The sequence below is a fragment of the Solanum dulcamara genome, chromosome 1, assembly GCF_947179165.1.
Source record: "Solanum dulcamara chromosome 1, daSolDulc1.2, whole genome shotgun sequence".
In the NCBI taxonomy this organism is placed as follows: domain Eukaryota; kingdom Viridiplantae; phylum Streptophyta; class Magnoliopsida; order Solanales; family Solanaceae; genus Solanum; species Solanum dulcamara.
The window spans coordinates 87079958-87092875 of NC_077237.1; the positions used below are offsets into that span (position 1 = coordinate 87079958).

Sequence of the window (12918 nt, forward strand, 5' to 3'; positions counted from 1 at the left end):
AGAATTTTATTACCAGAAACCATAACGAGAAGAACAACAACAAGAATAATAGCTAGAGCAGGAGAGAAGCACTTATTGGCCATGTTAATTGATACTTTGAACAACAAGAAGTAAATTATATTAAAAGAGAAAATATGGAAGTGCACTATCTTTCTTCATTAAAGGGTCATATATATCCACACAAAAATAATACTTACTTTTGTTTTGTAGTAAGAAAATTAATTAGTAATATAAAACAGGAAAAAGGTACATAACAAAGAGATGTGTCAATTGTGTTAGCCATGTGTTGAAGGGAGTACTTGCATGTTCGTTATGTGTTAGCAACAAAAATTATCATAGTCATGCAATACTGTTGAGAAGGATTATAGTGGATGCTAAAATTTACTTTCATCCGTTTTAATTTATTTATCTAGTTTTGACTTGAACGGAATTTAAAAAGTAAAGAAAATTTATTGAATCACGTGATTTTAAATTAAAGATACGTAAAATGCATTAAAATGTCATTTAATTTTGTTGTTTTAGATTGTTAGACATGTCATGGTGGAGAGTTATTATTAAAGAGTTACAAAGAAAATAGATATATTTTTTTGAAACAAGCTAAAAAGAAAAGTAAAACAAATAATATTAAAACAGAGAAAAATAATTTATACCTATTAATAAATTTTGTAAGACAAATATAAAATTTTAACTAAATGTATTGATTTCGATCGACCAAATTTGTAATCTTAACTTTAGCTTCACCCCTGCAGGATCCTAATTGTATGAAGAATGACTTATTAATAACTATTGGCTTATTAGAAAGATCTCTAGAATTTTAAAATTAATTAGCCTATGTACTTAATAATAACATTAGTAGAGGATATATTAAATTAATAGCGGCTTAAAAGTAGCTGATATTGGGCTAAAAGTGTATATATTACGTTGTCATAACTAATTTTGACCTCATGTATTTCGAGTTACATATATCTAGACATATTTGATTGTATTTTGATACACTAAAATCTGGTAAAATACGTAATATTGCAACTTAGTGTGTATCTAAGTAATTAACTGCTAAACTAGTGAAATTTATGTAAGTTTCCCAATAATAAAGTTGAAAAATATGATAGGAGAATTACTAATACTAGTAATTAAACAACGCTCCACTATTTAGCAATAGTTTATCAAAAAAAAAAATGTTAGCTACGAGCTATATATTTATCGATAGATTAATAATAAGGAAAATTCATTAATTTTTATTTAAGATTTTTTTTATTCCTTGTTTACCCCCAAATCAATCAAATTACATATTCATTCACCTTCACATTCTACTACTTTCTTCTAGGGAGACAATTTCATTTTCATGCATGCAAAACATTTTCCCATTTCTCTCTAGAACTAGAAGAAGAATATCATTTTCCATTTGATTATTTTTTTCTCCATTTTCTCTTCCATTACAAAACGGATTAATTCATCGAAAAATAAATAAAAGGGATCGATCGTTCGATCAATGGGACAACAAACGTTGATTTATAGCTTCGTCGCCAGAGGAACAATAATTCTGGTGGAGTATAGTGAATTCACCGGAAATTTTAGCAGCATTGCCAGCCAATGTTTGCAGAAGTTACCGCCATCTAGTAACAAATTCTCATATAATTGCGATGATCACACCTTCAATTTCCTCTCCGATAATGGATTCAGTCAGTTTCATCTTTTTCCTATATTCATGATATAGTTTATTTATTTATTTATTTATTTTGATTTTCATGTTTTGATCAATTGGATCTAGCTAACTTGAATCTGTTTGATATTTTTTAGAGTTTGTTATTGAATTAAATGTGTATCGCGTGATTCTTTTAGAGGTTGTTGTTGAACCTGAGTCGAATTAGGCATTGGTTTGTTAATATGATAATCATAGTTGGAGTTATGGAGATATTCATAATAATTCAAGAAATTTATGACATTTATAGAAAATAATTTGTAAATTACGGAGTTGTGATTTGCACCCAAAAAGGTGACTTAATGAGATCAATAAAGCAAGATGAGAATTATTAGGCTTCATATTCAAATTTTAACGAAGACAGAAATATTAGGTGACTTTTTCTTATCTGTCTTGCCTTGATAAGGAGACATATTCAATATCTGCACAATCCAATAAGAGATTTATCTGAAAATTTATATTTATGTGTTAATATTTGAGGGAAATAATAAGGGTAAAAGGTTAAATTTGCTCCTAAGCTATTTGAAATGATTTAATTTTAGTTTGTCCTCCGTTAAAAATTGAGGTCATCTATACCCCTCGTCGTTACAATTTTGACTCGAAATTGCTCTTAGTCACTAAAATTCATTCCTCAAATTCTCATAGTCTTTGTGATCGAGTTGTATGTATATATATAAAGAGACTGCACTCTCTCAGCTCAAAATGTATAACGTTTAAATTCTGAATCAACAACTGACATGTTACTTAATAAGTTGACATGTTAAATACCTATATTAATCATTGAACCTTTTTAATTAATTTTGATACTTGCAGCCTATTGTGTCGTGGCTACTGAATCTGCAGGCAGGGAAATTCCCCTTGCCTTCTTGGATAGAGTGAAGGATGATTTTAGCAAAAGATATGGTGGAGGCAAAGCTGCAACTGCCAGTGCTAAAAGCCTCAATAGGGAATTTGGGTACCTTCATACCTTTATTTTTTTTTTGTTACTCTGTCCGTTTCAATTTGTTTTACTTATTTTTCGTTTTAATTTGTTTGAAAAAAAAGTAATATGGCGTCACTCATTGTAGGTCAAAATTAAAAGAGCACATGAAATACTGTTGTGATCATCCTGAAGAAATCAGTAAGCTTTCTAAGGTCAAGGCTCAAGTTTCTGAAGTTAAGGGAGTTATGATGGAAAACATTGAGAAGGTGAATTTTTTTTCTTTTGTAATATTTCAATGTAAATGGTAGAATGGTTAGGAAATGGACTGATGGTCTGTTTATGATCTTAGACAATTATTTCCTCAAAAGTTAGCTTCATATCTTTATATAGTATCATAGCCATATATTTATCCTATTGAATTCTCGGTCCATGCTCCAGTTGAGTGTGGGCATGAAGGAGATGTTAGAGTGGGTTAGAGTCCACATTAGTTGGGGAATGGACCGATGGTCTATTTATATGGATTTGGATAATTATACCTTCAATAACTATCTTCTGGCGTTGACTATGTTATAATAGGCCGACACTGCTTGGGCAAAATCCTGCATATGCCTTTGACATCTAGAGCATGTTTGAGTTTCTAAAATTTGCTTCAATTTTTTTTGTTTGTTTAATATCAGGTTCTTGACCGTGGTGAGAAGATTGAGCTTCTAGTCGATAAAACAGATAATCTTCGATCACAGGTTAGCTCATGATGCAGCATGAACATATTTTTGAGCAACTTTATCTGCATGATTAATGTGTCCACTTGATTTTCATGGTTTGTTCAATGTTTGTAATCACCGATCAGAGTTGTGGTGGAGTGATAAATACTCATTTATCATTAAACAAAGGTCTCGAGTTTGAGTTCCGGGTGTGAAGTTGATAAAGGGAACACTTTGCCCCAAATATCCAATGCGAATCCAGATTAGTCGGACCTAATGCCTTATCACACATTTCAAAGAAAAGTTTGTAATATGCTCTTTTGTGATTTTCAGGCTCAAGACTTCAGACAACAGGGGACAAAGATAAGGAGGAAGATGTGGTTTGAAAATATGAAGATAAAACTGGTGGTTTTTGCTATCATCTTGGTCTTGCTTCTCATTGTCATTTTATCTGTCTGCCCTGGCTTCAAATGCACGTGATTCAACCTTTAAGGTTCTTAGTATTGAACTCATTTTACTTGTAAAATTATGAGTTCAGAATTCAACATTTGTTGAAATCTTGGCGGTTTTTCCAGACATGTCTATATATGTTCCATGTCAAAAATACTGCATTCAGTTGAACCAAATGGTCATAGGTTCCATCCGTCTATGTAGACCTTGTTGTTGATGTTAAACTTACCAATCAGTCAGAATGTTTTCCTTACAACTGGAGTTTAGCTCATGAAGAGCTGGATTGACTTGTATTTTGATGTAATGTATAGGTAATTTAGAGTTGGTTTATTTCCTTTCTCTTTCTTATGATTTAAAATGTCAATAAGGTTTTGGAGTTCCAAAGATAAAAGATAATAATTGAACCAACAGTCATTAAGATCATCAAATAACATGGAACTTGATCTCCTCTTTCTTGAGAACAACTTTATTGGCAATAGCAGTAGCACGGAGCCAGGAACCCTAATAGGGAAATATTATATATAAAGATAATGGTCAAAAACACACCTGTGGTACCAACTTTTCGCGAGTCAACTTCCTAAACAATCAGGTGCCTATGTTTCCTTCCTGAACTATCAGAAAAATTGATGCTATAAAACAGGTGCCTTATTTCATTTAATATCATATTAAGCAAAATGACGTTTTTACATGCAGTAACTCACTCTTGTATAGTACATTAATATAATGAATCAACTATATGGATAACTCGAGTTCGACTATTTGGTGAGAAGGGCCAAATTCAAAAGGATATGAGTCTATCGAGACAAGAGGGAATCGTGGCAAGGCATGGTTCAAAGGATTCGTCTCTCTCTTCTTCATTCTGGTCGAAACTCTATTCCTTGAACAATGAGGCCACCTTTTGAAACGAGACGTCTAATTTCCATCAATCTTGCTTCAACATCTCCATCCTCTCCTGCGTCATTGAAAAAATTACCCATTTCTATTTCCATCCATCCATCGTCTCTTCTCTTGGATCGATTCTCGCCAGGTCCTTCTTGTCTTGAAAGATTAACGACACTAGCTCGTTCCTCAGCTTCATTGTCACTCTGACAATCAACAAATCTAACAACTGCATTAGCAGTTTCAAGGCCATAGAATCCATCTGCCAGTTTGAACACTAGATAAACAACATAATTGGTTCTTTTTGACAGTAGTCGAGTTTCAATCTTCCCTCGCATATCAAGCCAACAAACGAACTGAAGATTAGCCACTTCTGAAAATCTGCATATAAGTATTTATGTTTAATTAAGCCATCTCTTTCTAAATTTATACAGCAAAGGAACAGAGAAAATATAAAACCTGGAGTCTGGGTGAGATGACCATTCCCAATAATACGGTGTATCGCCCCATGAAATAGCAAGTTCCCTCGCTGATACCATAAAACATTTCTTCCCCGTCTTCTTGTCCAATGAAAAACTCTGTTTTAACATATCAAACCATAGATACACAACACATTAGGAATAAAAACAACGAAAAACGAAAAAAAGAGGTCCCAAACTGTATCTAGCTACACAAAAGCAAGTCCGGGACCCAGACCACCCAACGAAACTTATGGATGGGTCGGGTCGGTCACTGGCCTATTCTTACCAGGTTGGTCTGGGACGGTCACAGGCCAATCCTGCCCACTTAATTGACATGACTAGGTACAAACCACCACACCATATCCATAGCCATAGGGCCCTTTTTCATTGACAATTAGTTATTTTTTCCTTGTATCCATGTAAAATAACCATATACATCTAAAATAAAAACCTCAAAAAGGAAATAAATCCATTTACTTTTGATCTCTTAGTTATTTATTGAATGAAGATCATGGCTCTTGTGATATTTAATCAAACACAACTAACCAACCAACCAACAACAACCACCTTATGTAATCACACAAATGGAGTCCTTGGTGTGTATGCAGATTTTAGCCCTACCTATAACAGGTAGAGGGGCAGTTTCGGATAGAACCCTCGGCTCGGTAAAGCATATCAAAACAAGCAAACATAACTAACCCTTTACTTGATAAAATGTACACTTCAAGCCCATTTCCCAAAAAATAACTAACTTTGATTGTGAATACTATGTCATATGCAAAGCAAGACTATTAGGATCCTTGTAAAACTGTATCAATCTATGAAAAACTTCACTAGAAATGCTAATATACTCCCTGAGATTCCAACTTTTAAATTTTCACCGTATGTTCAGACATAAAAATTTTAAGTTTTTTGAAATAAAGTTCATATATTTGAAAGGCAGTGTACATAAATATGTCTTTAAAGTCACCTCATTGCAATATAGAATGTCATGTAAGATGACATATATTGTTCAAATTTTGAATAATTAAGCATTAATAAAGTTAGAGGTAATAATTATTGAAACCAAATTAAGGTAATATTTATGTATTATGTCTATTTGAACACTATTTAAAAAAATAATATAAATCAGAAAGGAAATTACCAGTTTGCCCCCATCAATGAGAATTGGGGAATCGCAGAGACTAAAGTAAAGTTCTTTCTTCGAAACAGAACCCAATAAATAATTTGATTTAGAAATTATATATTGATAATCTGAGGGCAAAAATTTCTCCCAAACGACGTCGGATTCAGCAGCAGACTTGAATCTTCGAGAGCTAACAGATAACCTAGCAGTATCCTCCGCCGAAGTAAACGACAAAATTTCCGATAAGCAATCTTCCGGCATCAACCCAAAATAGTCCATCGGAAAAATATAAATCAAAATATCAATTGAATTAAAGTTACTGAAAATTTGACGGTTTATATATAGAAAAAATAATAATTAGAAAATGAATACAGTACCAGCTTTGACAACTGTTTTGCACTTTGTTTTCTTCGTCTCGAAAGAATTAAAGAACGATTTTAAGTCGGCAAATTTTAGAGTGGTCGGATGTGGCGTAGTGAATATGACTGTTTTTTGTTAATTAAATGTGTCGGGTTTAAGTCATGTATATGAATTTTTTTTGATAGAGATGCCAAGTTGTTTTCTTTGTTTTTACATAAAAAAGTTTAATTTTTATATAAATAGTAGTTCCTCAGTTTTAATTTGTTTATTTAATATCGATTTGACATGAAATTTGAAGTTTAATATAGTAAAAAAAGTAAAGAAGACTTTTAAATTTTGTTATCTTCGACTAATGATTGAAAAGGAAAATTTAATTTTTTATTTTATTTTTAAGAATACTTATAATAATCTTATTATTGCTAAAAAAAAATAGGGACCTAGGAAGTGTCTTATTTTTCAATATATAGCCCGTCCCTGATTTTAGCCAAACAATTAGTATTAATATCAATGATTTAAATGTACGAGTACAAAGATAGTGGAGTGTGTCATGGGACCCAATTTAGTGTCTTTGTCAGTCTATGGATCAATTTACAATATTAATTTATAGTTTTGAAGAAACACATTATTCAAGTATACATTGTATTATCATTTGAAGTTAGTCACACAAGCAGCACGTGAAGGCAGTGCAGTGAAGTGTGAAATGCATGAAGGCGGTGAAGAAGTGTGCACATGGTTAGTTACAGTATACATGGCTGCACATGGCAAGCTAGTTGTTAGTTAGAGGATATTTTGTTTGTAATTCTCCATGGCTAAGTAGTGCTGCTTGTGTGAAATGCATGAAGCCTGAAGGCAGTGAAGAAGTGTGCACATGGTTAGTTACAGTGCACATGGCAAGCTAGTTGTTATTAAGAAGATATTTTGTTTTGTAATTTACCATGGCTAAGCAGTGCTGCTTGTGTGAAATGCATGAAGCCTGAAGGCAGTGAAGAAGTGTGCACATGATTAGTTACAGTGCACATGGCAGCACATGGCTGCACATGGCAAGCTAGTTGTTAGTTAGAAGATATTTTCTTAAGTGGATAAATATGATATCCTGGGCAAAATTGAAACTCGAATGTTGTCGAAAAGAACCACTTATTTTGCTTGTCTAGTGTTCAAATTGGAAGATGGATTTTAGGAGTTAAAAATGTTAATTGGAAGATGGATTTTAGGCCTTAAAAATGTTAAGGCAGTTGTTATTCTGAGAGTGACCATGAAGCAGAGCAACGAGCTAAAGTTGTCTGTTTTTCAGGTTCAGGACCTAGAGCGAGGCTACCGTTGAAAAGAGGTGAGGGATGGATAGAATTAAAAATGGGGAACTTTTTCAATGATGCAGGAGAAGATGCAGATGTAGAAGCGCGATTGATGGAGTTTAGGCATTTGGTTGGAAACAAGGCCTCATGGTTCAAGGAATTGAGTTTCGTCCAGAATGAAGAAGAGAAGGATCCTCCGCTTATATGTCTTTTGTTTTGGTCTCATTTGGATTGGTTCGAATACTTCTTAAATGGTCCTTCCGAGGAACGTATCGAGAGAGAATTGTATTTGGTTAGATAATGTATAGTTGATAAACAAGAGTCGGTTTTTTTTAACAAGGTATTGAATGTATTATCAAATATTCCACTAGATGAACAACCATTTGTGCCAGTTCCTACTGCCATTGTAATTGTTCTATATAGTGTTGCTTTTATTTCCAAAGTTTGCATCATATATTAGCTTGTTAAGTTTACATGCATCTACTTGATGTTGATTCATTGTTTCCCTGAAAAAGATGTCTTGATTGACTCAAGTATGTTCTTGGTTTTATTATTTAGATGTTCCCGTTGGAAGCTTGAAACATTCTGCTGCAAAAAGTAGCTATAATAGCTTTTTTTGATATAAACACCGATATTTACATATAAATGTTTTTCTTTTTTTTTCATAATGGATTTATCTCACTAGTATAAGATTTGTGCTCACTAATATAAACATTATAAATCCATTCAGTTCGTACTTTTTTTAGAACCCTTCTTATCTTGGCTTTCCAGATTCAAACTCGAATAAAGGAGGGGTCAAATATTATTGGGACGTGCTCACCTTGTAATGCTAACTTTGGAAATAACAGCAACATAAATCACCAGCAGAGTCTAGAGTTATTCTAATTACCATAATGTCATAACCAACTAGAGCACACTTCAAAGCCAAAATAGAGTTTTGGATTTGGCGGAACCCAACAACTTAGGATCAAAACCTGCATTTTAAGAAATTCAGTTAATAGGTATAAATAATGTTTCTCAAACTCAAAAAACAAAAAGAGATATAGTTCAAAACCCGTAAAACTTAAAATTTGCGGGGACTACTTTAGACGATGGACGACAGCCCCCAAATCCGCCTCTGACAACTTGCATTTGATTATTTGGGACGAAACTCAATTCCTTCAACAATGAGGCCACTTTTGTCATCAAGACGTTTAATCTCCATCAATCTTGCTTCGACAGGACCATCACTATCTTCCTTGCTATTAAAATATCCCAATTCTACTTCCATCCATCCATCTCCTCTCAATTTTGGAGATGTCGCAAGTTTCACAGTGTTGGCTTGTTTTTCAGTCTCAGTATCACTTTCATAATTAACAAACCTAATAATTGAATTAGCATATTCAAGTCCACAGGACGTACGTACCAATTTGAACACCAAATAAGCAGCATAATCTGTCTTTGGTGACAATATATTTGTTTCTATTCTTCCACGAATATCCAACAGACGTACAGAGTGAAGATATGCCACTTTCGAGAATCTGCAAAAGTATAGCAAGAAGCATTTGTAAGGATAATTTTATAGTTTTTTTTTATAATATGTAGGGCGTATCTCCTTAGTAGGTCTACTAGATGCAAAATTGGATTAAAGAGATTTGGGGTACCAGATGGTTGAACTAAAAATAATAATTTTTAAAAGATTTATATATTATCTATGCAATTTAACATCTTATATATAGTAGATTTTTCTTTTTACGATCAAAATGTTTACAGGAATCTTGCACCGTCCTAGTTTTCACCGTACAAAGGTGACCTTCCAATACTTCTTCGGCTGGTCCTTAATTAGCATTAATAATTTTCAAGTTATGTGCAACCATTTGTGCTCATAACTTGAAGGTTAATAATGCTAATTAAGAACCAGTTGAAGAAGTATTTGAGAGAGGTGATTAGACAGAACATGACTCAACTTTAGATTACCGAGGACATGATCTTAGATAGAAAGGTGTGAAGGACACGTATTAGGGTAGAAGATTATTAGGTAGTGAAGTGTTGTCTTGCTTTACGAGAGTTTAGGCTTGTTGGTGTTTTATCGTTGTACTGGTTGTATTATTATAGTTCTTGATTGTGATATCAATCATTTTCAGTTGTTTATTGTGTTTCGATAATTACACTATTTTGTTGTTCTTGGTCCTTTCTTATAGGATTTTTCATTGCCCCCCTTGTTGGTTGCACTTGGATTTGTTGCACTTGAGCAGAGGGTCTTTCGAAAATAATGTCTCTACCTCCACAAGGTAGTGGTAAGGTTTGCATACACTTTACCCTTCTTATACCCACTTATGGGATTTCACCGGATATGCTGTTGTTATTGTTGTAAGGACCAACTTCTGTCTTAAAACTCATTAAACTCAATTTTTTTTCTTTTACACTCACTTTTTTCTTGAGTACATCTCACTCTCACTTCTTTCGTGAGCACACACTCTTTATTTGAGTACACATACAATTCAAATGGCCACTTCCACTTCTTTCTCAAATTGCTTTTACACTTTGCACTCTAGAACTCTCATTCTAGAGTTCTTCTTTCAATTCTCTACAAGTCTTGAATATTTTAGATTCTTCTTTGAAATATCTTAGATATTAATTAAATTGGTGATGAGCTTTTAACACCTGTTATAATTCAATTTTTGATACATCAACAAACCATGGGACCTGATTGGCGGACCTAGTCCCATGATCGGTGTGTGTCACACACCAAATGAGAGACAGTAGTAAAAAAACCATGGGACCTGATCGGGGCAAATCAGAAGAGACTACAAACCATATGATTTGATCGGGGGACCTGGTCGACCTGGTCCAGCTGTAAAAGCTGCCACCACCTGCTGTGATTGGTGGATAGTAGCTGGATGATAGAGACGTCCAGCTAATCAGAAGGTACCAGGTGTTTCATCCATATGCTAAATACTATCTTTGAGATATGGAACAACTTAGTTTTCACACATCATTTTATACAAGGCAAAATAAAAGTGGTGTGGGTGCTCAAATGAAAGAACACTTCCTCAAGGCAGTAGGGACCTAATCGAGCTATAATTGAAGAATAGTTTTAGGTTGTTGTTTTGTTGTAATGTTGAGTCTAGTGTGCTAAACATTGTAAAATCAGTTCCTATCATATAAAGGAATATTGATTACTTCTCTGTGTATTGTCATTGTTATTTCTTTGCTAGAGTTAGCATTGAAGTAGTTAGAAAAGTCTACATTAACCTAGGGGTGGTTGTGTAGTGGGCAATAGTCTTATTTCTTAGTTTTTGAGTCATTGCTAGAGCTAGCCTTGATTGGAGTGTTGAAGTCTACGTCAACTAGAGTGAGTTAGGTAGTGGGCAATAGTCATATTGCTTAGGCTCGAAGTCTTGTGATAGGATGTTGCAAGCATAGGGGTGAATAGGATTTGTATCTAGTTACATAGGTTGTAATAGATCACTTTGCTCTTACATCTAATGAAGATTGGTTGAAAATCCTATTGGACATGTCGTGGTTGTTTCTGTTGGGTTTAATTGATAGGTTGAATGGGAAATTGAGGGAAAAAGAAGTGGAGAGGAAATGATATGTTCTCTCTTATTTTATTAAATAAGCTTTGGTCCCACATAGGTGGTGGAAATGAAAAGTCTCCTATTTAAAAATAGAAGCACTCCTTCATGTTGCTAAAGGGTCAAGAAGAGGGTCTCCCCTCGCGCCGTCGTCGTCGTCGCTCGCTCGGCTCGGCTCGGCTTCGGCTTCGGCTACGACTTCGGCTTCGGCTTCGGATTGATTGATAATAAAAAAAATCCTGACCCGCGACCCGTTTCTTCCCGGATTAATTTAAAATTTCCCTCCATTTTTTTCCAACGGATTTTCGTATTTTTGAATGGTTGCAACCTTGTCCGAAAAGTTGCAAACCTTCTCAACAGGCAAACCTTTTCCCAACAGGTGCCTTTTCTGAAAAGGTATCAACAGTCTATATATATCTGTAAAATCTTCAGAATGTTCCATACGAAATTCTGAACATACCATCTTCTTCTTCTTCTTTCTGCACTTCCTAAAATCGTGTGATATACATCCTTCAAGTGGTTCGCTGTCATCAAAGATTTGCAGTACCTCTACTTTGGTGAGTAATCGTTCTATCCTGGGAGGAAAGATTCCAAAAACCTCGGGTACTTTGAGGGGAATAATTTCCTTAAGGACACACTGTGCACTCAGTGGGCTCGATTCTGTTTCTGCATTAATATTTTCAGATTCTGTTTTATTATTTTTAGAAGTTTCTGTTACTGTTTAATATTTTCCAATACAGTTTATTAACAATCTTAAGGAAATTATATTATTATTGTTTTCTAACCAAACTGTATTCTGTCTTTGGAGACTAAAACCTGTGTGGTTTTCTACTCCGTATGAAATAAATATTCTGATTTGAAGAGTATAAAAACTTCATTGGAATATTAAAGTTCATACTTGTACAACGATTTGAAGAGTATAAAAACTTCGTCGTTGTTTTTGTAAAAGGTCTGATATTCTGAAATATTAAGACAGTTTGTCTATTTTGACAGTGAAAAGAAATGACAAGTGATACTGCTACTACTTCTGCGACTGTTGTTGCAACAAACCGCACTTCTGTGCCACCGGCAGAAAAACCAGGAAAATTTTCTAGAGCCAACTTCAAAGGATGGCAGCAAAGGGTGTTCTTTTGGCTTACCACTCTTGGTATGCAGAAGTTCACTAATGAAGACCCTCCTGTGCCCGCTGCTGATATGCCGGCCAATAAAAAGTTTATGATTACTGAGGCATGGACACAAGCAGATTTTCTATGCAAGGGTTATATCCTAAGTGCTTTGGATGATGATTTGTATAATGTCTACAGTGCTATAAAAACTTCTAAAGAATTGTGGGATGCACTTGAGAAGAAGTACAAGACTGAAGACGCATGCTTGAAAAAGTTTGTGGTTGCTAAGTTCCTAGACTATAAAATGATAGATAGCAGGACTGTTGGAACCCAGGTTCAAGAACTGCAACTTATTTTTCATGACC

General features: G+C 34.2%; 3 protein-coding genes across 3 annotated transcripts; 1 reads left to right on the top strand and 2 right to left on the bottom strand.

Annotated features, from left to right (window-relative positions):
- The first annotated feature begins 1489 nt into the window (after positions 1-1489).
- LOC129890591 (putative vesicle-associated membrane protein 726) lies at positions 1490-3802 on the top strand. Its single transcript, XM_055966118.1, has 5 exons — positions 1490-1679; positions 2513-2654; positions 2767-2887; positions 3299-3361; positions 3656-3802. The coding sequence occupies exons 1-5, from the start codon at positions 1490-1492 to the stop codon at positions 3800-3802; spliced, it is 663 nt and encodes a 220-aa protein (XP_055822093.1).
- Positions 3803-4242: 440 nt separating this feature from the next.
- Positions 4243-6588, bottom strand: LOC129890601 (F-box protein PP2-B10-like). The gene is made up of 3 exons (XM_055966126.1): positions 6257-6588; positions 5111-5229; positions 4243-5032 (listed from the first exon to the last, which is right to left on the bottom strand). The coding sequence occupies exons 1-3, from the start codon at positions 6515-6517 to the stop codon at positions 4627-4629; spliced, it is 786 nt and encodes a 261-aa protein (XP_055822101.1). The 5' UTR covers positions 6518-6588; the 3' UTR covers positions 4243-4626.
- A 2437-nt stretch (positions 6589-9025) lies between these two features.
- LOC129895399 (F-box protein PP2-B10-like) lies at positions 9026-10598 on the bottom strand. Its single transcript, XM_055971116.1, has 2 exons — positions 10576-10598; positions 9026-9410 (listed from the first exon to the last, which is right to left on the bottom strand). Exons 1-2 carry the CDS (start codon positions 10596-10598, stop codon positions 9026-9028), a joined length of 408 nt encoding a protein of 135 aa, XP_055827091.1.
- Between the last annotated feature and the right edge of the window lie 2320 nt (positions 10599-12918).

What these genes read in the sequence shown, in the direction of transcription:
- LOC129890601 (XM_055966126.1), bottom strand. Translation starts at nt 6,517, where the DNA reads ATGGACTATTTTGGGTTGATGCCGGAAGATTGCTTATCGGAAATTTTG. An exon ending in TCATTGATGGGGGCAAACTG is followed by an intron (nt 5,230 to 6,256) that starts GTAATTTCCTTT and finishes ATGTTAAAACAG; the next exon opens with AGTTTTTCATTGGACAAGAA. An exon ending in TCATCTCACCCAGACTCCAG is followed by an intron (nt 5,033 to 5,110) that starts GTTTTATATTTT and finishes ACTTATATGCAG; the next exon opens with ATTTTCAGAAGTGGCTAATC.
- LOC129895399 (XM_055971116.1), bottom strand. Translation starts at nt 10,598, where the DNA reads ATGGGACTAGGTCCGCCAATCAG. An exon ending in GGACTAGGTCCGCCAATCAG is followed by an intron (nt 9,411 to 10,575) that starts GTCCCATGGTTT and finishes ATACTTTTGCAG; the next exon opens with ATTCTCGAAAGTGGCATATC.
- LOC129890591 (XM_055966118.1), top strand. Translation starts at nt 1,490, where the DNA reads ATGGGACAACAAACGTTGATTTATAGCTTCGTCGCCAGAGGAACAATA. An exon ending in CCTCTCCGATAATGGATTCA is followed by an intron (nt 1,680 to 2,512) that starts GTCAGTTTCATC and finishes TGATACTTGCAG; the next exon opens with CCTATTGTGTCGTGGCTACT. An exon ending in CAGATAATCTTCGATCACAG is followed by an intron (nt 3,362 to 3,655) that starts GTTAGCTCATGA and finishes TGTGATTTTCAG; the next exon opens with GCTCAAGACTTCAGACAACA.